We start from the raw sequence: 25486 nt of genomic DNA, 5'->3' as shown, positions 1-25486 counted from the left end.
AAAGAGCAAAAAAATTAAACAAAGTAAAATTCTATCCTCACAAATGCTGCACAGCACTGAACCATCAGCAAAGAAAATACAAAGACAAACTGCTTCTGAAAGGCTAATGACGTGTCCATCCTTGATGTTGGTTAAACAACATGCTAATTAATAGATCAGGGACTTTGTACATGTCACAACTAGAAAGAACATGCTTAGCATCCAGGTGCAAAAAACAGAAAGTCAACAAGCAAATGAAACACAAATAACTAACAGTATAGAAAACAGTTGAGTTTTTTTTTCAGTCTCACATCTGTAGTGTGCTTTTCTGTCTACTTTCTTGATCAAAAGAATATGAAACTAAGGAATCTGGAGAACGATGGCTTCAATTTTTTAATTGGTTGCCTCTGAATCACATTCAGGATGTGAATTTTTGCAGTTTTGTTGATTTTTCTTAGAGACAACAAACTGAGTTTGAGTTAAGTTTCAGTTTGGAACAACTTTGACTGACTTTGTGCAGACAGAAGAAGTGACATCTCCCATAATGCATTGGGTTAAAGGGACAGCGCCTCGGTGCGCAATGAGTCTTCCTTGTTAAACGATTTGAAACCACAACAAACACACATAAAACAGTTTTTAAATTTTTCTAACTTAACTTTTATTTCATCTTTTAGAAAAAACAACTGCAACTTCCTGCTTTTTCTGCCACAATTATAACAACAATGCACGCGAGGTTGGGGGAGGCGGCTGTAGATCAATACAGACTATGAGTTTCTGCTTTTTTTTTTTTTTTGGATGCTGGTGTGCCACGAGATTTTTGTCAAGGTTAAGTGTGGCTCAAAAAAGGTTGAAAAACACTGATCTAGAGCCACTACTATAGACAGTGCTCTGAACCTTTTTTTCTTCAATGATTTGTGATGGTGTCCATGAATTACATGAAATCTTTCCACCTTTATCCACCTTTGTTATGGTAGGAAGAACACATCAATGTAAGGATGGGGTCATCTAAGATAGCACAAGGGTTAAATAAAATGCATTACTATTACATAATATTGTTATAATATTCAAGTTCAGTGTTTATTCTCTATACAGTATTTTTTTAAATATAAAAATATCAATTGAGAATTTGATTTGCTTGTGCAGATGAAGTATGACTGTATTGTGTTCTTTTAATAAAACCTTTGTAGCTCTATTCATCATCCAAAAAGGTAAATGACTCAGCGTACGTTCCTGTTACAAAGCACGCATTGTTGCTATTTTTTTTCCCTCAAATAACCCAAACTGATGATTGCGTGTAATACCTCCAACCCCCCATTGTTTTCAGTCAGTTTAAGGTTATTTAAACAAAGTTCGACAAGTCAGTGAGTGAAAGTATTCACACACAAAAAACTCACAGTTTCTTAAATGTTATTGGGCAAATTTTAAATATTGACTTCATCAACACCTTCCCGTCATCCCCCATCCTGTTTGTGTGCTACAGGTGAAGATCTGGTTTCAGAACAGACGTGCCAAAGAGAGGAAGATGACCAGGAAAAAACTGCAGCATTCCCAGCAGGCCTCCACAACGACTCCGACTCCACCTGTGCTGGGTGGACACGCCGACGCTCACGCTGCCCCCAGTCCCAGCAGCAACATGGTGTCAGATATCAAATCTGAAAAGTACTAGATGGATTGGCAAACCTGAACAGTTTCTGATTATGTAAATATTGTTTTGTTGTAAGTTCTTCAGAAAACAAATTATTTGCAGCAACATGGTTCATTAATGCTGCACCAGCTGACTTTTCCAATGCAGAGCTCTACAAGTTGCACTGATCAGAGTTAAAGAGCATTCATGAACCATTTCAGTTTTTTGTTTGAATCTCCACAGATTCTTAACAGATATGACTTTTATTGTTTGTCTGTTTAAAAGTTTATAAGGGGTTTATATTTGGCTTTTTGTTGAAAAACATTTTTCTTGTTACATTTTTCTTTCATGCTGTTGTGCAGCCCCTTTTGAAAAAGCATAACTTGGACCCTAATTTTCTTTCAAACTTTAGGCCGATTTCAAAGTTATGTTTTCTTTCAAAAATTCTAGAGAAGGTGGTTTATTTTCAATTACAGGACCATCTAACAAAACATGATATCTCTGAGAAGTTTCAGTCTGGTTTTAAATCCTGTCATAGCACTGAAACCGCTCTGCACAGGGTGTGTAATGACCTTCTTTTAGTTGTGTATTCTGGGGCCTCCACTGTTTTAATTCTTTTAGATCTTACTGCTGCTTTCGACACAGTGGATCACAGTGTTTTATTATCCCGACTGGAGCACTCTGTCTGTGTGTAGGGCACAGCAATCAGTTGGTTCAAGTCGTATTTATGTGGCAGGAGTTTTTCTGTCCAAGGAGGACAGTACTCTTCTCCAGAAGCTCCCCTCAAGCATGGAGAACCCCAGGGCTCAGTTTTAGGCCCTATTTTATTCTCGCTCTATCTGCTGCCACTGGGGTCCATTTTTAGGAAATATAATGTTTTCCTTCCACTGCTATGCCGACATCCAGATCTATGTTCCCTCAAAGTCTGGAGGAGCTGAGGGTCTGGGCAATTTACAGAAGTGCTTGGCAGAAATCAAATCCTGGATGGAGCTGAACTTCCTCTGTCTGAACAAAAACAAGACAGAGGTGTTCGTTTATGGAAAGACAGACTTCCTGACAGGCTGCTGTATTGCTGCTGGCCCCCTGGACCCCTCAGATGCTCCTTTTATTAGGAATCTTGGGGTAAACCTTGACAGGCATTTTAAATTTGACAGGCAGGTCAGTGCAGTAGTCCAGTCTAGTTTTTATCACTTGAGGCTAATAAGCAAAGTTAAGCCATATGTACCCCCTCATGCTGTGGAACAGGTGATTCATGCTTTAATCTTCTCCAGACTGGACTACCCTCTCTACAGTGGTATTGACCAGTCTCTGCTCCGCCGTCTCCAGCTGGTTCAGAATTCGGCGGGCCGCCTGTTAACGGGGACCAAACGGTGTGAGCATATCACTCCACTTTTACGCTCTCTTCACTGGCTGCCTGTGTCTTTTAGGACCACATTTAAGATTTTACTTTTGGTTTTTAAATGTCTGAATGGTCTGGCATCGCTGTATCTCTCTGAGCTGTTATATGCTTATCGTCCATGATCCTAAGATCTGAAGATCAAATGCTTTTAATGGTTCCCAGGACTCTGTGACTCGGGGAGACAGAGCCTTTTCAGTTGCAGGTCCTAAACTCTGGAATGCTCTCCCCATCTCTGTGAGGTCTGCCAGAACCGTCAGTAATTTTAAGTCACTTTTAAAAACTCATCTTTTTTGCTAGGCTTTCAACTCCAGTGAGCGAATTTAGTGGGTCAGCTTGTCAATTTTATTCTTATACTGTTTTATTTTTTTATTGCTTTCATTGATTCTTTATCGTATCATTTTATGTGATTTTATGTTACGCACTTTGGTTGCTTCTGCTTAAAAAGTCCTATACAAATAATAAATTGATTGATTGATTTTTACCAAACACAATCAAACTGGTGGCTCCTTCTGCGAACAATTTATACAGAAATGATCCAGTCTTAATCCTGATGTCATTAGAGTTCAAACTGAGATGGAAAGCTGAAAAATTTTTTAAAAAGAGGCATGGTTCTCAGTTTTAAAGCTCTTTTTTCTATTATATTGGATATACATATATTCATTCATCTTCTTTACCGTTTATTCCCTTTCGGGGTCACGGGGTTTCTGGAGCCTATCCCGGCCACTTGGGTGAAAGCAAGGGATGCCCTGGACTGGTCACCAGTCTGTCGCAGGGTAAAATATCCTCAATCACACATCCATTCGTGCTCACACTCACGGTCTATTTAGAGTTGCCAATCAACCTATGAAACATGTTTTTGGACGGTGGGAGGAAGCTGGAGATCCCGGAGAAAACCCACACATGCACGGGGAGAACATGCAAACTCCACACAGAAAGGTCCCCCATTAATGTTGTGTTTTTTCATGTCCCCCAGCCGGGACTTGAACTGGGGGCCTTCTTGCTGTGAGGCAAGAGCGCTCAGATATACATACATATATATAATAAAAAATGCAATCCAGTAGATTTGAGCAAAAAACAATATTTTATCTTTTAAAAAGGTTTCAGATTTTAGGAGACAGGTTATATCTGTGGCAATGCAAATTTAGACCAGCTTGTTGTAAAAATAGTCATGTTGGAACAAAAAAGTTCAGAATTGAGCAATGTTCCACAAGGCATGCAACATTGCTCAACCATCCAGCATGTGACTTTCTGTCAGACAGCCATGAAATGTCTAAATCAGCCTGTCACAAGCCTTTGTGTGGGATTTTAGCGAAAAAGAGAAGATCCCTTGTCTTTGCGGCTCCTTCTGCCCAGTCAGTGCTCACTCAAATATTATAAGAAAACATTTGGCCAGCTGGTCTGTTTTCAATACATATAAAAAGCAAAAGAGGAACAAGAAAGTGCAGATTAAGCTATGGAAATAAGATGATTTCAAACTTTGAAAGATGATCGGAAAAATTTCAGTGTGAGAGAAAAAAAGAGACCATTTCCTTTATTTATTTTTAATTTCCAATGTTATGCAATTCCTGCTTTATGCAGTCTTTGCCTCATTACTGTAAAAATACATTTTCCTCTGTGTTCTGGATCCATCTGTGCATTCTTTTATTTAATCACCAAAATGTGAACAGTTTTTAAAAAAATTTTTATTGAATTGATGCTTTACAGAGTAAAATAAGCCAAATAAAATACATCACAGCATTTGATATCACATGGCTTTAAGAGTCAAGAATGAAGGTTTGATTGCAACTCAAACTTGTTGGGGTAAAACTGCCTCTCAGGATTTTCAGCCTCTCACACAAAACGTAAAACACAAGTACTCACAAAAAAAGTATCTAAGCTGTTAAAAAGGTAAAGCACTGAATACTAGTGTGTGCCTGATCACCGAAAAACTAGTTATGTCAGGACAATCCTACCAAGCAGCCCATCATAAATGTATTTTATGGCACTTTGAACGCTCTGTATTGCTGTTAAAATTTAACCACAAACTATCACACCAACCGTCTTCAGTAACCTTTGTTTAGAAATGAGTCAACCCTGTAAAAATGCAGTTCTGCATAGCAGGACGTAAAAAAGCAGAAAGAAAAATGTCTGATATATGTTAAGTAAAAATCATAACAGTATAAATATCTTTAAACATTCAAAAGTAATCATAGCAAGTACATTTTTATACAAGCATCAGAACCCCAAAATGTTGCAGAAACTGAATCGGAAGTGTTGGATAATCATTTTTTCATTTTCTTTCTTTCATCTTTAACCCATCAAATTGAATTTCTAATGAATTATTTTCACAATGAACAGTTTTTCTATTTAAACGGGTTCAAGCGAATTCTTAGAAGCTTTAAATTTATCAACAAGACAGGAAATTTGATGGGACTCCCTTTTACTCAGAACACAAAACAAAAAGCATTAAAAATATTTCGATTATTTTTGCTGGTGTCAGAGCCAGATCCAAGATTATGCTGTGGTTTTGTTATTCACTTTATGAGTTAAAATGTAATGGTTTATATGATGTTTTACAAGATGCAGCAATCTGTAAGGTAGATCATTACAGGGAGGTGAAGTAAAGACTAAAAGATTTTATTTTCTAAAATCTGAATCGGGAGGGAATATTTTCTGACATATTTTAAATGATAAATGGCATATTTTAGCACATTATTTTCTTATTCACCAACTAAAAATAGTTTGACCCCAAAACATGAGTCAATTTAAAAACATTTAGTTTAAAAAAAGATCAAAGCTCTCTGTTTATTTGATTTTTTACAAACTACAAATATGAAAATCTGCAAAAACTGCAAACTGTACTTCATTTAATAAAATACATAATAAAACCTGATTAGACTGATCTAATATCTATCATCAGCATGCAAACACTTTCCACAGGAAGTTGCAAAGACTAAAATAGAAAACTTGACTTGATGATAGAAGATCACAAATACAGCACTCCCCCCATCATCAGTCAGCCTGCTAATTATTTTTTCAATTCAACATGAAGCTGCAGAATTTGACACTAGCTTTGTTTTTGCTTACTGGCTCCTATTTCACAAAATATAAAGAGCTTGGGAGCAACACAGCATCTTTTAAAAAGTAATTCTCCTCCTCAGTCAATAGATTTCTGAGCTCACTGGCGTCAATATATTTGGGGTCAGAAAAGATGAGCTCAATGCGTTTGGGTTATTTTTACTTAAGAATGAACTAATACTGTGGTTGCAACATTTTGAGATCTGTTCAAAAAGAAACAAAGCCAGAGCTGTCAGAGGAACAAGCTAAATCCTCCACTTTAGAGGATGATTTCTCAAGAGACAATCGTTTCTAAAAATTAGGAAAAAATGTGCAAAAGGTTGAGTGTAATTTATGTGCAAACTATGCATCTATTTTTCTTTTTATGTATTAAAAATACCTTTTAAAAACGCTTTTAAATATAAAGACAAGTTGAAGTTTAATTGTATAAAATAGAAAAAATAAACACAATAAAAACATCCTAATAATTAAACAGAAAAGTGTCCCTCTTCTGCATACAAACTTGCTCTGAAAGCACAAAAAATCTTTTAAAAAAAAAGGTTCATAAAGCTACAAGCAACAAAATTCATCCACTCAAAGGCAAAATCATCTGCTGCTTTCCCTCCTTCTCCCTCTCAGGTCCCCTGTCTTTTTTGGACCATTGCATAAACGCACACATCTGCAGCAGTGTCCATGTGCTGAGGTCGCTCCCTGAACTTGACCTGGCCGTACTCCACATCCACGTCCTCACGTGGTTGTGGTCGCGTCTGTTTTTTGCTCTGCTGTTTCACAATCCTGACATCAGCGTAAATGAGTTCTTGATCCCCCACCTCTCCTGAGGAGCACACACACATATATATATTTATGTGGAATCAGACATCCAAAAAGAAATAACAGTGTTGATTTATACCTTTTCCAATGGGTTTTTTCTTCCTGGTACAAATCATTGCAATTCCAACTAGTAATAAGATTAATAGAGCAGACAGAACACCAACTAGAATGGGTAGATAAGCTGTTGAAGTGAAAAATTGTTCAAACAAGCAGGTTAGAGTCAGAAAATAGGAAATATTTTACTTTAAAAAAATAAAAACAAGAGGAACTTCATGAATCACCTACAGCAGAGAAATATTTCACTTACAAATGTACCAAGGCTCCTCTGTGCCTGGACTCACAGTTTGATTGTAGGCTGTGTTAAAAGGAGAGGTTGTTAGTGACCCTGAATCCTTACCCACAGTGCTTTGTGCCTCTGTTGGTGAGACTGTTGTTGGTTCAACACACAGAGTGTTATTTTCCTTAAATACCCACTTTGATATCTTCGTCCCATTAAAAGTGCAGTTTATGTAAATGAAACCTGTGAGAAAACAAAGTATATGATGTACAGAGTAATCTCAACTTTTCAAAGTTTTTATTCCTTTAACTCACCACAGTTAGTGATGTTTATCTCTTTAGAAGCAGAACTGACGTGGTTCCAGGAGGAGCAGACCAGACGTCCTGAGACGTGTTGTTTCAAAGTGATGATGTTTGTCTGCTTGTTTCCAGAAAGCAGCTCAGCTTCTGTCAGTGACTTTCCATTCAGAGTCCACCTGTACTGAGGACTGTCCCCTCCCTCAGAGGAGCAGGACACCTTCATCTCTCCCTGAGACAAACACTCAGGGACCAGCAAGACTGAGGACACAGGAGCTGAGAAGAACACACACCTTTATTCACAATCTTTCTGATGAAGAGCAGAGATGTGGAAAAACTAAACACTAACTTTGACACTTATTGTGTAGATTGTCCACATACAGTCAGATATTTTTGTATAACTATCACTTAAAATATCAGCTGATAAAAACATATTTACCTTGAACTGATAATTGTAGGGTGTGGATTTTTGTCTGTTTTCCATTTGAATCAAATATTATCAGTCTATATTCACCACTGTCATTCCTGCTCAGGTTATGGATCCAAAATTTTCCATTAGAGGGAAGAAATGAAAATGTATCGTTCATTTTAATATCAGGTGGTTTATCTTTTCTTCCTGATAGTACATTCACGTTTTTAGCTTTCAGCTGGTATCTATGTATTCCTGAGAAGTCGTCCATCAGCTGCAGAGAAACAGTTCCTCCCAAAGCTCCATAACACTGAGCTCCATTCTGTCTGCCATCACAGTGGGTCACCACACCTGGAAGATTTGAAAGTTAAGAAAGAAAAAACAAAATATTATACATTATAGCTATTTAAAGTAAGATCACAGCACAGTTATACATAAATCTAAATATAAACATAAACAGATTAAAAGTCTGTTAAAAAAATTTCTAGTTAGTTACTCTTTGAATTTGTTGACTGAATCACTCAAATAAAAAGATCTGTAAAGCAAATATATAAATTCATAAAGTAGTAATGCATGTTTATCTATTTTAGGGTTGAAAAATTAACTTCAATTTTACAACTGTTAGTTTTTGGTCAAAAGAGGCTCTTGATGAAATGGAAGTCCCAGGATTTTTAAAATAAAAGAAACGTTTGCTCTTTAAGAATGTTTTTTGCTAAATACAACCAATAACAAATCATAAATCATAATAATAAATAATCCGGAATGAGATGATCAACTCACCATCAGTGACTGTGATCAGCATCAGCAACAGTCCGATCACAAATGTCATTTCTGCACAGTTCAGTCTGTCGACTCTCCTTAAGCTTTTCTCAGACTTTTCCTGAAACCAAAAATATTTATATTTTACTCTGAACAATCTGCAGTGAGTCCTTTCAGTGATGCTGTTGGAGGTGACGGTGTGAACACTTTGACCAGACGAAGGTTCACTCTACTCCTTTTTTTAGACTGACAGGAAGAAAGGAAGTGATCTGAGTTTTACTTCCCCTTTTGGTTGTCAGCAGAAAATGCCTGATGAGAGGGACAGATGGAAATATTCTAAATTTTAAAACATTTCAAATTGAGTTTTAACTATTGAAACTATGGAGAAGCTTCCAGGTGACAGAAATAAAAAATAAAAAAAATCTGAAAAGGAATATGTAAAACAAATAAAGAATTTACCGAGTAGTTTAACAAGTAGTTAAATTAAAAGGAGAGAATAAACCCCACACCTCAAGATATGCAGAAACTTTGGTAAAAATAATCCAATTTCATGAATTAAGCTGAAAAAATCTTCAAACTTTAGATCAATACAGTGTGTCAAACTTTTATTTTAAATGTGTTGGAAAAATGACCAGAGAATATGATGAGATAATGAGATTATTTACAAAAAATAGATAAGAACTCAATTTAAATAGTGTGTTTGTGTGAGTTCTGTTAATCTATTGCATTTTATTAGTATTTTGGCCTCCTGTACATAACCTGCTAAAACATTGTTAGATTAAAGACAGTTTAAGGCTTAATAAGGTTATAGTAACGTTTAAGCATCACCTGTGGGTCACGTTAGGATCAAACTCTCCAAAATTAGTAGTAAATGTTTGTGACTGTGGAAAGTATTAATATGCTCATTAGGAGGGTTTATTTTTCCCATTTTGCTGCTTGAGGACATGAATGCACTGATTTGTGCCCCCTTGTGGTTGCATTTTCAGCTTCTGAAAACATTTTTGGCTTTAGAATCTTAGAATCATAAAGATGAAGGATAAGTCCCAGCTAACAAGTGTGATTCACAATGTTTGTAACTGTTGCAAAAGAAAAATTACACGTTAAACCCAAAATGTCTGATTTTTGAAACTCTTTGGTTTAAAGCCAAGAAGATCTACAAGTATCATCAAGTCTTTGCTCCAAACAGGGTCAGGATTCATTTGGTTTTCTTTCTTCTAGTATCAAACCAGAAAAACTTCACATTTTAATCATTATTTTTATGTCAGTGTGCAAAACACTGATCTTTGCGTTTTAGTTTGTGTGAACACATTTCCTTAACAAGTGCAGCACGGTAAGTTATCGGTAAGACATAATGACTTGATGGTGAAAAAAGATAAACTGCTTCCTTTCTAAATGCCAATTAAGATGACATGTTGCTGCTTCTGAACAAGTTTCTGCCTCTTCTTCAAAAAAAAACTGTTCTTTCTTTTTGTAACGTTCTTTCATTGTACACACAATTTATCCAAGTCTAGTTTGACCCAAAAATGTGGTCTATGTTGATAAGCAGAGACTAATCCAAACTGGTTCGTTATGAATAAAAAGGACACACACGTTTTTCTTTTTCTACAAATTTTTATTTGTTACTTTATAAATTGTGCATCTGCAAAAAAGAGAATTTTCAAAAAGAGCAAAATAATCAAACAACGTAAAATTCTATCCTCACAAATGCTGCACAGCACTGAACCATCAGCAAAGAAAATACAAAGACAAACTGCTTCTGAAAGGCTAATGACGTGTCCATCCTTGATGTTGGTTAAACAACATGCTAATTAATAGATTAGGGACTTTGTACATGTCACAACTAGAAAGAACATGCTTAGCATCCAGGTGCAAAAAACAGAAAGTCAACAAGCAAATGAAACACAAATAACTAACAGTATAGAAAACAGTTGAGTTTTTTTTTCAGTCTCACATCTGTAGTGTGCTTTTCTGTCTACTTTCTTGATCAAAAGAATATGAAACTAAGGAATCTGGAGAACGATGGCTTCAATTTTTTAATTGGTTGCCTCTGAATCACATTCAGGATGTGAATTTTTGCAGTTTTGTTGATTTTTCTTAGAGACAACAAACTGAGTTTGAGTTAAGTTTCAGTTTGGAACAACTTTGACTGACTTTGTCCAGACAGAAGAAGTGATGGTCCTGCTTATGTTTTATTAAATTCATATTATCCTTTTTTGCAATCATTTAAAGTTTAAGAGTCTGGGTTTCTTTTCTATAACTTTAAAACATATGTAAGTGAGTATGTGAGCTGTTATCAAGAAGCTTCCAAACGTTTTCCTTTGTTCATCACAAACAGAGCTTGTTTTTCCATTTTGTGGATCATGTGGTTCTTTTGATCAATTTGCTGCTTTGTGTTACTGAGAAATGATGAAAAACAAACAATACCATCTTTAAATAACATAGAATAGCTTTTAAGATGTCTTATTTCGAGGCCCATATATCAAGCACTGAACAAAAAGAAGCCAAAGGAAGAAATTACAGCAGTTTCCTCACATTCTCATGTTCTCTCAATGTAACCCACATTAATATAGAGAAAAAGAAGAGAAAATCAGGGCAGCTGCATACAAACAGATCAAAGTGCATCTTTTAGGAAGATCCTGCGGATCTCTTCATCTTCCTCAACTTGAATCTCCTTTGAACCTGCAATAGAAAACCACAAATCAACACGGGAGTCCAGGGAATCTTTTCCACTGACTCCGCTGTTCATTTGACCTTTAATGAACTCTTCTTTAGCTTCATCTGAAACCACGATCTGCTTACGCTTCATAATTTGCAGGCTCAGTCTGATGAGGGCGCTCTGCAAACTTCACTTCACTGTACTCCACCTCCACTTCTAACTTTTCAGAGACGCTCCTCTTCTTCTGCTGCTGCTTCATCTGAACTTCAGCATAGATTATTTGATGATCACCTGTGATTGAAGAGAAAATGTTACAATTTGTTCATTTAAATGACTTTTACTCAATTAAAATCTAACAGTATTATATTCTATTCATTTAAAAAAATGAAAAAGTGAAATGACCAAAATGAAATAAAAGATGAGCTTCATACCTTTGTTTTTGTTTTTTTTCAAGACACAGATGACAACAGTTCCAGCAATTAAGCAGATTAACAGAAGTGAAAGCAAGACAGCCAGGATGGACAGTGGATTCCTTTCTATTTGGAAGACAAAACAAATAAAGAACTGCAACAGAAATATGTGTTCTTGGAAGACAAGTAATCAGCATTAAAGTTAAAAACAAGTTCACTGTAGCCAAGATGACACAGGAGTACTTTTGAGTTTGGGGTAATATTTTCAAAATAAACCCACAGCGAAGCAAAAATAAAATTTAGAAACCAATAAAACATAACAGTTTGTTTCTGCATCTATTTGGTGTCAAACATAAAAACTGACTTGAGATTTTTTTACTTTGTTCACTCACAATATAATGAGATTAAGATCTTTAAAAACAATTTATGCAAAAATGTAGGAACTCACCATTAACAGTTAACCTTGTAGACCGTTTTTTGATAATCTTTCCCTCTGAGTTATACAGTGTGAGTTCATATTCACCGCTGTCACTTTTACTCAGGTTTTTAATCATAAATGTTCCATTGTTGAAAAAAAATGAAGATCTGTTCTCCAATTCATTAGATAGTATGGAATTTTTTTTCCCTTTAAGTAATACCAAGTTATCCTTCTTCCATTCAAATTTATTGTCTGTCTCTGTGTCTTTGTTGATCAGCTGTATGAACACAGTTCCACCATCAGCTCCATAACACTGAACTTTATCCTGTCTTGAATCACAGAAAGTCTCTGTACCTAAAAAGGAAAAAGTACCGTTATTAGTTTCAATGTTTCTATGTAATGTGGGACCACATAAATACATACAGCAAATCCTTTCAAATGTTTTAGAATTTTAGTTTTCAACTGTTTAGTCTAAATTGATGTTCTTTTGTTTGTGACAGAAGCACTTTTCAGAGTTTGGGCTTTTGATGTTTATGTCACACTTGTGCAGTCGCAGTAAACGTTCTATATTTGTAGTTCAAATAATTCTAAGCTGGAAAAAGCAAAATACAAGAGTTCTCTAGTTTTTAAACTTTTGATAGAGAAACTCAGTTTCTGTCAGATAAAACTTCAAAACATTGACTCACCCTGAGCGACTCCTACTAACAGCAACAACAGTCGGACCACGGCTTCCATTTTTCGGCAGCGATCAGAGCTGAAAACGGAACTGAATGACCCACCAGACTTCTTGAAGAAAGAAGGAAGCTCACCAAACAGCCACTTCTGACCCCATGAGACAAAGAAAACGCACAAACTTCACTCAGAACACAAACAATTTAGAAAGACAAAGACGGTTACAACAGACTCATTTGTCTACAGATTTCATCAAGTTTAGTCATTTCTGTGTCACAAGTTCTTTCCTCTTTTTCATGCTGTTTTTAGCTTTGGTGAACACAGATTGAACTGATGTAGGTTTGGTAGCTTTATTAAAAAACATGTTTATTTTTTCAACATTTCTAACAAAAATCATCTGTAAAAAGAAGTTCAGGCCAGAAGTTGAAATAAAACATGTTGAAATGTTCTTGATTGTGTAAAACCAGCAGGTGTTTTTCCCTGAGTGTTTTAAAAGGACTATTAATATATTTGTCACAGATGTGAATGTCTCCATTACAATCATCTTCCTGCTCTCCTTCATATTCCTAAAAGACAGGAGGAAATAACTAGTTAAGGAGTAACAAAATGTAAGAAATTCTTTTTTGAATTAGCACAGAGCTGCAAACAGTTTCAGTTTCACCCAAAGTGGAGAAAATGACACTTAACTATACTTGGTCTAATTTTAAGTGATCTTAAATCATCTTTTGTTAAAAATACATGTCTGATATTTCAACTGAATTTCTGCAATGCCAGTGGAAGACATTTTAAAAACTATATTTTAGAGTTTCTTCAAAAGCTTTAACCCTTTTGCTTTGTTTGGTTCCACTAAACTACTTTTGCTAATTTAGCTTTAAGCTAATTATTCCGATTTGAACAGAAGTCTGATTATATTTTCATAATTTATCAATTCATTTCGTGTGGGTTTTTTTTTGGAGCACTGATTTACAAAAGTTTTTAACATTTGCAGACATGATTTAGCAAATTTAAAGACTTAAAACTCATGATTTACTGAATTATATGCTGAAACTGGTGGATCCCTTTTTTCTTCTATGAAGCAAAATGAATAATGTTTTTGTTAATTAAAATGTCAGGGTTATTGCAAATGTGGGTGAGTTTACATTGAAATAATGTGAGGTTGTTTTTTTTAAGAAACGCCCACCAGGCTGTTAGAGATGAGCTGATGTTTAAACTTCTGAAGCATTTGTGTTTAATTTTAGAATTGAAAAAAGGTAAATTAGAAATATCTAGGTTATCACAGAGATTTTGTTCTATATGTGGCCAAGATTCATCTAACACACCAGGATTAAGCCATTTATGGACATAAAACAATCTGTTCGTGGAGTAGTAGTCCTGGAAGTTTGGTAGGCCGAGTCGTCCTCTAAGTTTGGGTTTTTGAATAGTTTTCAAACTGATCCTTGGTGGTTTACCTTCCCAAAGGAATTGGGAAATGAATGAGTCTAATGATTTGAACCAAGTAATTGGATGTTTGGAAAGATTGATTGAAAACAGGTAAAAAAGATTGAGTGGGAGGAAAAGGAGGTGGTATTTTATCATGTTAAATGTGCTGAAACAGAATCACCTCAAGAGGCTCAATTAGAATCTGTTGGTGTTAACATTTCACTCTCAAAAAATATCTTTTTACTGTTCAAAGCCAATAGCAGGAAATCAAAAAGCTTATAACTATATGTGACCACAAGAAAGAGGTTAAAACCTTAAGCATATAACCAATCATTTCAGATTTATTCATCTTATAAATAAGTCTATCAGACTAACCTCCCTCACTATAATTTATTTTATCATTACCAACAAGCCTGAAAAATGAGAAACTTATCATTTTCTAATTGGAATATCTGATCACAATGCAATACTTTTTATGTCAAAACTCCCCCAAAAAACAAGGAAAAAAACTCAAACTTTCTGGATCATAAACCAACAGACTACAACGTAATCCCTAAAAGCCAAAGACAGAAGCTGAATTTAGTAATAAGTGAACTGGACTGTGTCGTGGGTCCCGTCAGGAAATAATTGAGCAGAGGCGCCAAGGTGAAAGTATTCTTGATTTTAATGCAAGAACGGAGCACAAAAATTGCTCCACAAAGGTTAACCAACGTCTGTTTCTCCACTCAGACTCCTACCCTGACAGCTGTAACCGGTTCTCTTTTTAACAACAAGCCACTCCTCCTGAGCGTTCTTGAACTATGTAAATTCTTCTCTTTCTTTGGACTGATGGAGAGCAACGCATGCACTTTAACACAACCTAGTTCAAATGCTAGAAACGAAAACATGACATTAGAAGAGAGTTTAACTCAGATTCTTATGTTCTCACAATGGAACCCAACATTTGCTAAAGAAAATGGACATAAATTAAGAGGATGTGTCAGGACAGAACTCAGATGCAGAGTTTAACCCTTGTGCTATCTTAGATGACCCCACCCTTATATGGATGTGTTCTCCCTACCATGACAAAGGTGGAAAGATTTCATGTAATCCATGGACACCAGTGAAGATCACAAATCATTGAAGAAAAAAGGTTCAGAGCACTGTCTAGTGGGTCTAGATGACCCAAGTCCCAATGTTAAAGTGCCTAGGATAGCACAAGGGTTACAAGCCTTAACCTGATTGCTATGGCAGGATACAACCAGACAAACTGGCACAGGACAAGGGGAGACTCTGACTATTTAAGACATAAGTAAGGGAAACACAGGTGGAAACAATCAGGGAAGACTAAAACAGGCTAAAAGACTAAAAACAGGAAGTGCAACACGAGACAACACAGGTGACAGACATTGACTGAAAGTGCACAACTCAGGACATAAGATAAGACTGACGAAACATGACAAGTTGTATACAAAAGTCTCACAACATAAAGGATTTCAGTCCTGAGACATCACTCATCAGCTGTATGAACACAGTTCATACAACAGAAGCTCAGGTCCACGAGGCTGTTGGTGTGAACACTGACCAGACAAAGGCTCGTTCTACACATTTTTTACACTGACAGGGAGAAAGGAAGTGTCATGAAGTTTTGCATCCACTTTTAGTAATCCTATTTAGAAAGGTGTAGAAAACAAAAAAAACTAACTGGCATGTTGTTTTAAGCACAGTGTGATAATAGAAAAAGATAAAATCTACGACTCAGGACATGCAAACATGCTTGGAAAAAATTCTGCAATTATTTTAACATGGAGCAGGGATTTCTTAAAAATGTTCAATTGTTTGACAAATAAAGTGTTTTAAAATTGCTACTCTTCATAAAAACTGAATGAAATGGTCAGACAATGTTTGCTGGAAACAAAAGTACATTTTAAACCAAATTAGACGTTTTTCTGTGTTTCAATTCAATTCAATTTTATTTGTATAGCCCAAAATCACAACAACAGTCATCTCGATGGGCTTCGAAGTAAAACATGAACTCAAAAGGATCACGAATACAAAGAGTTCAATAGGAAAATACTAAAATGAACTAACAAACTGACTAAGCTATACTGGCATCCCTGCCCTTAGACCCCCCTTCGCGGTAAGGAAAAACTCCTAAAAAAAACGGATTCCAGAAAAAACGAAGAAACCCCAGGGGTGCCCACATGAAGGAGGGAAGAATTAACTTATCTAAATCTACAACTACATATATAAAGTCCAGCAGACGATCTATATCCAGCTGTGGTTGGGGGGACAGTCAAAGGTGCGAGTCGAGCCGGAGACAGGAACCACAGCCAGGTGTAGGAGCAGGAGCAGAGAGGAGGTACTCGGTCAGGTACAGAGCAGAGACGAGCCAGAGATGAGCCAGAGGCAGGATCCACAGCCAGGTGTAGGAGCGGGAGCAAAGGCGAGGTAAACGGTCAGGAACAGGAGCACAGATGAGCCAACTGGAGTCTGGAAGCACTCCCACTCCCCAGGAGGGGAGAGGAAAAGAGGGACAATACATGAATTGCACTGTACCAGACAGAGGGATGGAGAACTAAATGATAAATGATGATCAAGAATAGAGGAGAGGAAGGGTAGAAGTAAAAACAGGAAAGAGGACAGAACCCCAGTGCACCATAGTTACCCCAGCTTCAACTTCTAGCAGCCTTTTAAAACAAATAGTTATTGTTATTAAGTTTAATTTAGACACATAAACATTAAGTTAAATAATCTCTGAATGCTAACTAGTCTGACAAGAAGCCTGTGCAAAGAGGAATGTTTTCAGTCTAGCTTTGAATGTAGAAACTGAATCTGCCTCTCTTACATGAGCTGGGAGCTTATTCCATAAGACAGGGGCTTGGTGGCTAAACGCCCTACCTCCAACCGTACTTTTACTAATTCTAGGAACCACAAGCAGTCCTGCATTTTGCGAGCGAAGTGTTCTTATTGGATGGTAAGGGATTATGAGGTCCTTAATATAGGATGGGGCCATTCCATGTAAGGCCTTATAGGTTAACAGGAGGATTTTGAACTTGATTCTAGAATCAACTGGGAAAAAATGGAGCGAAACTAACACAAGAGTGATGTGATCTCTTCTGCTAGTTCCTGCTAATAATCTAGCTGCTGCGTTCTGAACAAGCTGGAGACTTCTTAAGGAACTCTTGGGACACGCTGCTAACAAGGAGTTACAGTAATCCAGCCTCGACGTAACAAATGCATGGATGAGTTTTTCAGCATCACTCTTAGAAAGTATATTTCTGATCTTAGCAATATTCTGCAGGTGAAAAAAGGCAGTTCTACACGCCTGAGATATGTGAGCCTTAAATGATAAGTCCTGGTCAGATAAAACCCCAAGGTTTCTAACTGTGGAATTTGGGGCTATACTTATGCCATCCAGGGAGACTATCTGAACAGACAGAGCATCTCTGAGGTTTTTAGGACCTAGTAGAATGACCTCCGTTTTTTCTGGGTTCAAGAGGAGGTAATAAATTGTCATCCAGGTCTAGATGTCACTGATGCAGGTGTTCAGTTTCTCTATCTGGTCATTCTGGTCAGGCTTCATGGATAAATACAACTGCGTATCGTCGGCATAACAATGAAAATTAATTCTGTGTTTCCTGATTATGTTTCATAGGGTAGCATATAAAGCGTAAACAGGATGGGTCCTAAGACTGAGCCCTGTGGGACTCCATAGTTAACTCGAGTGCACTGAGAGGAATGTCCATTTACATTAACGAACTGATACCTATCGAACAGATAGGATTTAAACCACTGGGGAGCAGATCCTCTGATCCCTATGTCCTGCTCTAATCTATGGAGTAAAATACCGTGGTCGATAGTATCAAAGGCTGCAATGAGGTCTAACAGGACCAGAATAGAAAGTAGTCCCTTTTCTGAGGCCAATAACAAGTCAATAGAGACTCTAACTAGTGCAGTTTCCGTACTGTGGTGGGGTCTAAACCCCGACTGAAAGTCTTTCAGATTTAGGTTGAGACGCATCAGTCTAACAAAGAATTCAAAGATAGTGAAACTAGTCAATATGAGGAACTGCTGCAATGTTTTTACAAAGGATAGACATAGACTTCTTTTTTTGTGCATTTAAAAAGAGAGAAGGCTTGGGTGTGATAAAGGAGAAACAAAAAAGCGTCTGACTTAAGATAGAGGAAGAAAAGAAAGTGATCAGTTTTTTGTTTTGTTTTCCCCCCTAACTTGTTCTATCCAACAGCTAAGCAAACAGTTAAGATCTGAAGGCCTCTTGTGTTTCAAATATTTTTCTGAATACAATAAAAAAAATTGAAAAAATTAGGATTAACAAAAACGTGTTAAAGAATAATTATTCTAACAAGTAGAATTACTGAGAAATGGCTGTTTATTTCCTAATAGAAGTCTATGGGATTTTGGCTTTTTGGCATCAGCAGGTGCTTATTTTGAACCCCAGTGGGAGGGGTCTTTCAGGCCAGTTCCTATGTACATTCAGTGGTTGTGACCTGGTTCAAGCATTAAAACAAAGGAAACCAAAACAGAAAGTTACTGCAGAGGTTTTCCCATGTTCTAATGTTCTAACAGTGAAATTCACAATATATAACATAAAGAAAAAGAAAAGGAAATCAGAGGACCTACATACAAAAGTTTCACAGCAAGGATTTCTGTCTCTGAGGCTTCATTTATTCAGTTTTTTTATTTCTGTCACCCCCATGGACTCCCATGGTAAACTGGGGGATCCCCACCTACTAGCCTGTCCTCCTGTCTCATTTCACATTTTGTATATTTATTTATTTATTTTTAATGCTGTCATGCATTTGCCGCCTTTAATCCCCATTTAAATAAAAGGTTTGAGGAGAAAGTCATTAGTAATTCATACAAAATGTGGTTTCTGTAGTTTTAGAGAACCTTCTGACTCTGAAAAACATCTTGTACATTCTTTACAGTAACTGACAGTCATTGACTTTGGTGCAGCACCATTTTTACTGAAGAGTCGGAACCATGATGTGCAAACATTAGCACAAAAAAAATCTCCCACAGGTTTTCTTTGAAAAAACTAGAATTCTCTGGATTAAAATGAACAATACTGTCACAAAAACAGGCAGACGGCTGATTCCAATGCAGCAGGTTTATTAGCTCAGCTAAAAGTCCACAAAGATAAATCAGGCTCAGACAGGCAGCGGTTAATAACAGGCATGAGATCATCAGAGGAAAAACGGGATAGTTAAGATCCAGTTGAGAGTCGATGCAGGTGGCAGGCAAACAAAGTCAGACACAGAGTCAGGTAACAGAAGCTCAGGTCCAAATACACAGCTAGGTAATAAAGGCAGAGGGGCACAAACAATACTTCACACTGAGCTTCATCTCAAGTTTTACATCAAGGAGCCTGAAAGACTGATCTGCCTGTCTTTGCTTGCATATTTTGTACAATCAATGTAATTTCCTCCACATCATGCAATCCTAAAATCAGTTTGGAAAACGCTATGTTTTCATCAAAATGATCCATACAAATCAAGCTTCTCCACTGAAATGTTTCCATGATTTTGGTTGAATGTTACTGTACAGTGCTTGTTCATTTTCATAGAAATGCTCGGAAAACTTTCTTCTGTGTCTTGCAGCAAACTTTTCAGCTTTCTCAGATTTGATCTTCTTCCACTTGAAATAGACGCCGATTCCAGCAAAGGAAACAACAGAAAACAGAAACATCAGACTGCATTTCAGCACGGACGGATCTGTGTGAACTAGAGACATAAAAACGACACAATATGTTAGATCCATGACCAAGAAAACGTTTTTAAATTACAAAGGAGATTCTATTTATAGTATTCTGCATTGAGGAAGACTAGATTTATGTGTGCAATACAAACTGGCTTTTTCACGCTAAGAGACAACTGAGAGTCCCCAGTTAATATATGAAGCATGTTTTTGGACTTTGTGAGAATCCAGAGTGGCTGCACAAAACTTACTAGAGGTAAACATGCAAACTCCACACAGAAAGGCCACTGATGGAATTTTAACCAGAGCCTTCTCCATAAAGCAAGGATGCTAACCACTTTGCCACCATGCAGTCTGGACACCATTGTTACAGAGTATTAATACATTTTGTTTACTGTTTTAATATGGCCTAAATTATATTTTAATTTGGAAGAATTTGATTTACCTTCAAGCTTGTCCACATTTACTTATTGGTTAACAAATGTGTGAAGGATGGAGAATAATGGCCCTCCGACTCCTTACCCACAGTGCTTTGTGTCTCTGTTGGTGATGTTGTTGGTTCAACACACAGAGTGTCATTTTCCTTAAACACCCACTTTGATATCTTCATCCCATTAAATGTGCAGTTTATGTAAATGAAACCTGTGAGAAAACAAAGTATATGATGTTCAGAGTAATCACAACTTTTCAAAGTTTTTATTCCTTTAACTCACCACAGTTATTGATGTTTATCTCTTTAGAAGCAGAACTGACGTGGTTCCAGGAGGAGCAGTTCAGACGTCCTGAGACGTGTTGTTTCAAAGTGATGATGTTTGTCTGCTTGTTTCCAGAAAGCAGCTCAGCTTCTGTCAGTGACTTTCCATTCAGAGTCCACCTGTACTGAGGACTATCCCCTCCCTCAGAGGAGCAGGACACCTTCATCTCTCCCTGAGACAAACACTCAGAGACCAGCGAGACGGAGGACACAGGAGCTGAGAAGAACACACACCTTTATTCACAATCTTTCTGATGAAGAGCAGAGCAGTTAAATAACTGTATCCCCGTCGTGCCTTAATTATTACCAATTCCATAAAAACATATTATCCAATGTTCTTTTTGTTCTTAGGTGATGTTAAATTCAGTGCAATCTGGGATATAATGGTATGTTGCAAATTAGCGACATACATGAATTGGCGGCATAACACCGTTCTACACTACACTGTTGCTTTCATAGTCAGAGGTTCAACGACTATCTTAATTCTCCCCTCTCAGTACCCTGTAGATTGCTTTTCCTGGGAAGCTGATCTCCTCGTAAAAGAAGAGCCTTCTCTGGTTTTCCAGTGCAGAGGCACTGTCCCCTACCACCATACAAGGTCACAAAGGTATACACATGGTGCCACATAGGGGCACCTTGACTATCTCTGTGACATTGGTTAGTCTGAAAGCAACTTGGAGTTCCACTGACTGAACTAGAGAAAGTTTTTGAGGAGATCTGCACACCGTTGCTTTGGCTGCTGCCCTCTTGACCTTGCTGGCCGACTAATAGGACTGATGTTTGAATATGTTTTAAAAGTGAAAAAAACATTTACCTTGAACACACAAGTCTATGGTCTGGGTTGATAATTGAAGTCCATCTGAGTTATAGCTTGTAAGTGTGCATTCACCACTGTCAGTTCTGCTCAGATTGTGGATCAAAACTGTCATATTACTGGGGAAAAATGAAGAACTGTTCTGCATTTCATGAGAATATTTTTGATCTTTTCCTCTATATATTACAACCATGTACTTGGTATCAGCCACTTCCTCATTTTTTTTATTTGTGAGAAGTCGTCCATCAGTTGGAGAGAAACAGTTCCTCCCAAAGCTCCATAACACTGAACTGAACTCTGTCTGCCATCACAGTGGGTCACCACACCTGGAAGTCAGAAAAAAAAAAGATCACACCGCTGTTCTATAAAAAACCTGTCTATTTCATTTTTTATGTCTATATAAAACCAAATATCAAGAAAAGGTCTGTGGAAAATCTTCAGTACAGCAGATGGTATATTTTTGATCCACTATTAAAGTTTTTCCAGTGGTCTTATACTGGAATCATGATTATGCTGTTCTTGGCCAAAATTTTAAAAAACTGTGTCATTTTCCAGGACATAGTTTTGGCAGAGAGGCAGTAGTTCATTAAAAATTTGCCCCTGAATTGTGGGCATAGCATTTGGAGTGGAATAAGACTGCCCCCGTTTCCCATTATCCGTGTGTTTACACAGTCTCTCGCTGGATTACAGCCCCTCACAACCCCAACACTCCAGTGCCACAAAAATGGCGAGCAATATTGGAGCTCTCCAGTTGCACAATTTTGAGTCAGATGCAAGCTCGGACAAGGAAAACAAAGACACAGATGGATCTATTATTTGCAATAATAGATGAAACTCCGGCAGATGCTAACAGTCCATCAGAACAAGGCTTTTTCTGTCACCCATTTAACACCTTTAAACATAAGCACACCACACCCAAGTCCCAGATTCTGTACCCTGGTTGCAATTGGACTTTTACCTGTTACTCCTTAGTGTACTATTTTTGTTTTTCTTTATTCTATTTCATTTTTTTATATACATTACCTTTACCAGTTTCTACTTATAAACTGCATTTTGCACAGTTGCATCCATGTACATCTATATATTAGCACACTCTCTACTTCGTTTTTGAACAACTGACATCCTCTGTCTGTTTTCAGCTGCTCGAATCTTGTTGCAATTACAATTGTAATGACAATAAATGATTTTGATTTCTGTTGAGGGAATGATTCAACAGTTTTTCAAATTAAAGATAGTCATGACTCAGAAGTAATGAAATTGCACATACATTTGTTGATTTTGGTGCAAACCACTAATTTGGATTTTATGAGTTTTGTTGTTTGGGTCAAGAAAGATTCCTAAAGAGACTGGAAGCAAGTGGTTTTAAATAAAAAAAGTTCATCATTTTTTTAAATGTTTTTTACTGAATGTGATTAATAACGCATTATCTAATAATGGAAATAAAGAAAAGAATGGGATGATCAACTCACCTTCAGTGACTGTGATCAGCATCAGCAACAGTCCCATCACAGCTGTCATTTCTGCACAGTTCAGTCTGTCGACTCTCCTTAAGCTTTTCTCAGACTTTTACTGAAACCAGAATTATTTATATTTATCTGCAGTGAGTCCTTTCAGCAAGGCTGTTGGAGGTGATGGTGTGAACACACCGTCCAGACAGATTTTCGCTATACTCCGTTTTTTTGGTTTTTTTTTTTTTTGGTTTTTTTTTTGGGGGGGGAGGGTGGCTGACAGGAAGAAAGAGATTGACCTCAGTTTTACCTCCCCAGTTCATCGTCAGCAGAAAAATCCTGATAAGAGATAGAGATTCTATATTTAAAATAAAACAGCTTTTGAGACCTCAAAATTTGAATTTAACATTAGAAACTATAGTCACTATAGTTAGAAAGTAGCAGGACATAATGTGAAAACAAAAAATAACTTGCAGGAAAAAACGTCATAGAGAGACGAGTAAATTGTCTCGTTTGCTTTGTTTTACTGACTGTAGTCTGATGAAATGTTCAATCAAAGAACACTGATAATTGAAAACTGCTGTAACAAAAACAAAAAGATGCACATTTTAATCCATATTCTTATGGCAGAACATTGATCTCCTTTATTTAGTGTTTGCGAACACACATCCTTGAAGAGTGCAGAAAAAAAAAAGTGACAAACCGCTTCCTTTCTCAGTCAAAAGGTCAAGTAAGATAATGTTTTGCTGGTTCTGAAAAAGGATCAAAGTTATCTGCATCTTCATAAAAAGCAGCTTTTGTTTCCTCATCAAACTTTTTTCTTTTTTGTGACACATGTTAACACTTCTGGTCATTCAGGTTTAGTTTTATGGGGTCCTTATAGTATGGCCAACAAAACAACAAAAAGGGGTCTGTATTGATAAGCAGAGGGTTGAATCAGAAGTGCACACTTGATCTTTAACAAATTAAAAGTTGAGTAACAGCAAAGATTAAAGGGCAAGTTTCTAAATGGGACAAAGTTCCGCCTTCCGATGCACTGCCAAATCATCCAGTGTGTACCTGTCGTTTGTCCAGTAGCTGGTTAGGCATCCTTTTGACCCCAATACAGGATTAACCGAGTCTAAAAAAGAGATGGATGAAGGATATCATCAAACTGAATGAAATAAAGTTTCACACAAACTGTGCAGTCATGAACTATCAACATAAGAATTGCAAAAACAAACTGCTTCTGAAAAGATTTTGATGAAAACAGTTCTTCACATGCCAAGAGAATTTATTGTCTTCATTTTAGTTCAGTTATAGAAACTTATTTTTATTAACAATATCATTTAGGTTAATTTTATAAACTACATGACAAGGCCAAACAATTTGTGACAAACAATTTGTACAATTTAAACATGCAAAGTGTTCATGAGAAAAGTTGAGAGTCAGTAAGCAAAATAATGTCAGCCTTTTTATGAAAACAGATTTTTTTCGTCCATTTCACACATATGTAGTATTTTACTTCTTAAACAACCCAGTCTCGTCCCCAAACCTGCAGTTTGTCCACATGGAAAAACGTAGTACTTCTACAGTAACGACCCCCTAAATTGTGAGATGGATATGTTTCATTTTCCTATTCATTTTCCATGAGCCTTCTCATGATCACGTTACTTTTGAGGTTTTGCGTGCCGTGAACAAAAAATATGGCGGATGCTCGTTCATTTTTCGGTGGAAAATCCAACAAAACAAAATATTTTGAGGACTAATCTTTATTTTGATGACATTTCGAGCGAGACATATACCATTTACTTTCAGAATGCATTCATAAACATGGGGTTTGTAGTTTACTTGTTTCGCTCTGTGAAAGTTTTTTTGGGGGGCTCTGAAACGTAAAATAGTAACATTCACACGTTTTGTCTTAAATTAAAAGAACATGAAACAGCAAAATGTGTATAAGTAAACTGCAACATGGTCTGCCTTTTTGTGACTTTGTTTAGTTACTTAGTGAGACCAAACTGAGCTTTAGATTAGTTTTAGGTTGAAGCAACCCAGCTGTTAAATTTTAATGATCATTGTTTGCAAATCGCTTCTTTTAATTTAATGTGTGAGGATCAGGGTTACATTTTCTTTACTGCACTAAAACTTATTTTAGAGAGGCTTTAAGAAAAAGCATTTTACCCCCATTTGGCATTTTTAAATGACTCGTGTTGAAGCGAAAGAGTAAAGAATAAAGTTATTCTTTTTTTGTCTATCAGCTGCTTCCTCTAGGGGGCGCCACTGTGAATCATCCACCTCTCCTCTCCATCGTCCTCGCTCACAACAAACACCTGCATGTCCTCCTTTTACCACCAGGGAACCTTCTCTTTCGTCTTCCCAACACTGTTCCTCCTCTCGGTGTGTCCAAACCAGCTCAATCTGCTTCCCTTCATTTTAAATAAATAAACAACGTTTGATTAGATTTGTCTCTAAAACATCTAAAATGGTCCTCTGATGTATCCATTCAGTCTAAGGAGGCACTACAAAGTTTTAAGGAGTTGAAGTCAAAGTTGAAGAGTATCTATGATGAACATTACAGAGCTTTTTTTATTTTCTTTTGCACCACC

The 25486-nt window shown here is 36.8% G+C and overlaps 2 protein-coding genes across 4 annotated transcripts in view; both read right to left on the bottom strand.

Annotated features, from left to right (window-relative positions):
- LOC110013392 overlaps window positions 1–25486 on the bottom strand; it is a 54844-nt gene that overhangs the window by 9040 nt on the left and 20318 nt on the right. The window contains exons 1-6 of one of the 3 annotated variants that reach the window (XM_023959206.1): window positions 8632–8979; window positions 7882–8202; window positions 7461–7718; window positions 7177–7389; window positions 6949–7050; window positions 4669–6873 (exon numbers count right to left, since the gene is read on the bottom strand). In XM_023959206.1, the coding sequence (XP_023814974.1) occupies window positions 6674–6873; window positions 6949–7050; window positions 7177–7389; window positions 7461–7718; window positions 7882–8202; window positions 8632–8680 (1143 nt within the window). In that variant the 5' untranslated portion in view covers window positions 8681–8979 and the 3' untranslated portion in view covers window positions 4669–6673. Of the gene's footprint in view, window positions 1–4668; window positions 6874–6948; window positions 7051–7176; window positions 7390–7460; window positions 7719–7881; window positions 8203–8631; window positions 8980–25486 lie in introns of those variants that run through there. The other 2 variants (XM_023959204.1, XM_023959205.1) reach the window with 2 other exon arrangements.
- LOC105358351 lies at window positions 10202–12982 on the bottom strand. The gene is made up of 5 exons (XM_011493968.3): window positions 12781–12982; window positions 12125–12448; window positions 11698–11802; window positions 11410–11557; window positions 10202–11289 (listed from the first exon to the last, which is right to left on the bottom strand). Exons 1-5 carry the CDS (start codon window positions 12827–12829, stop codon window positions 11268–11270), a joined length of 648 nt encoding a protein of 215 aa, XP_011492270.1. The 5' UTR covers window positions 12830–12982; the 3' UTR covers window positions 10202–11267.

This window comes from Oryzias latipes, chromosome 10, assembly GCF_002234675.1.
Source record: "Oryzias latipes chromosome 10, ASM223467v1".
In the NCBI taxonomy this organism is placed as follows: Eukaryota; Metazoa; Chordata; class Actinopteri; order Beloniformes; family Adrianichthyidae; genus Oryzias; species Oryzias latipes.
This window is presented reverse-complemented; position numbering and strand designations above follow the sequence as displayed.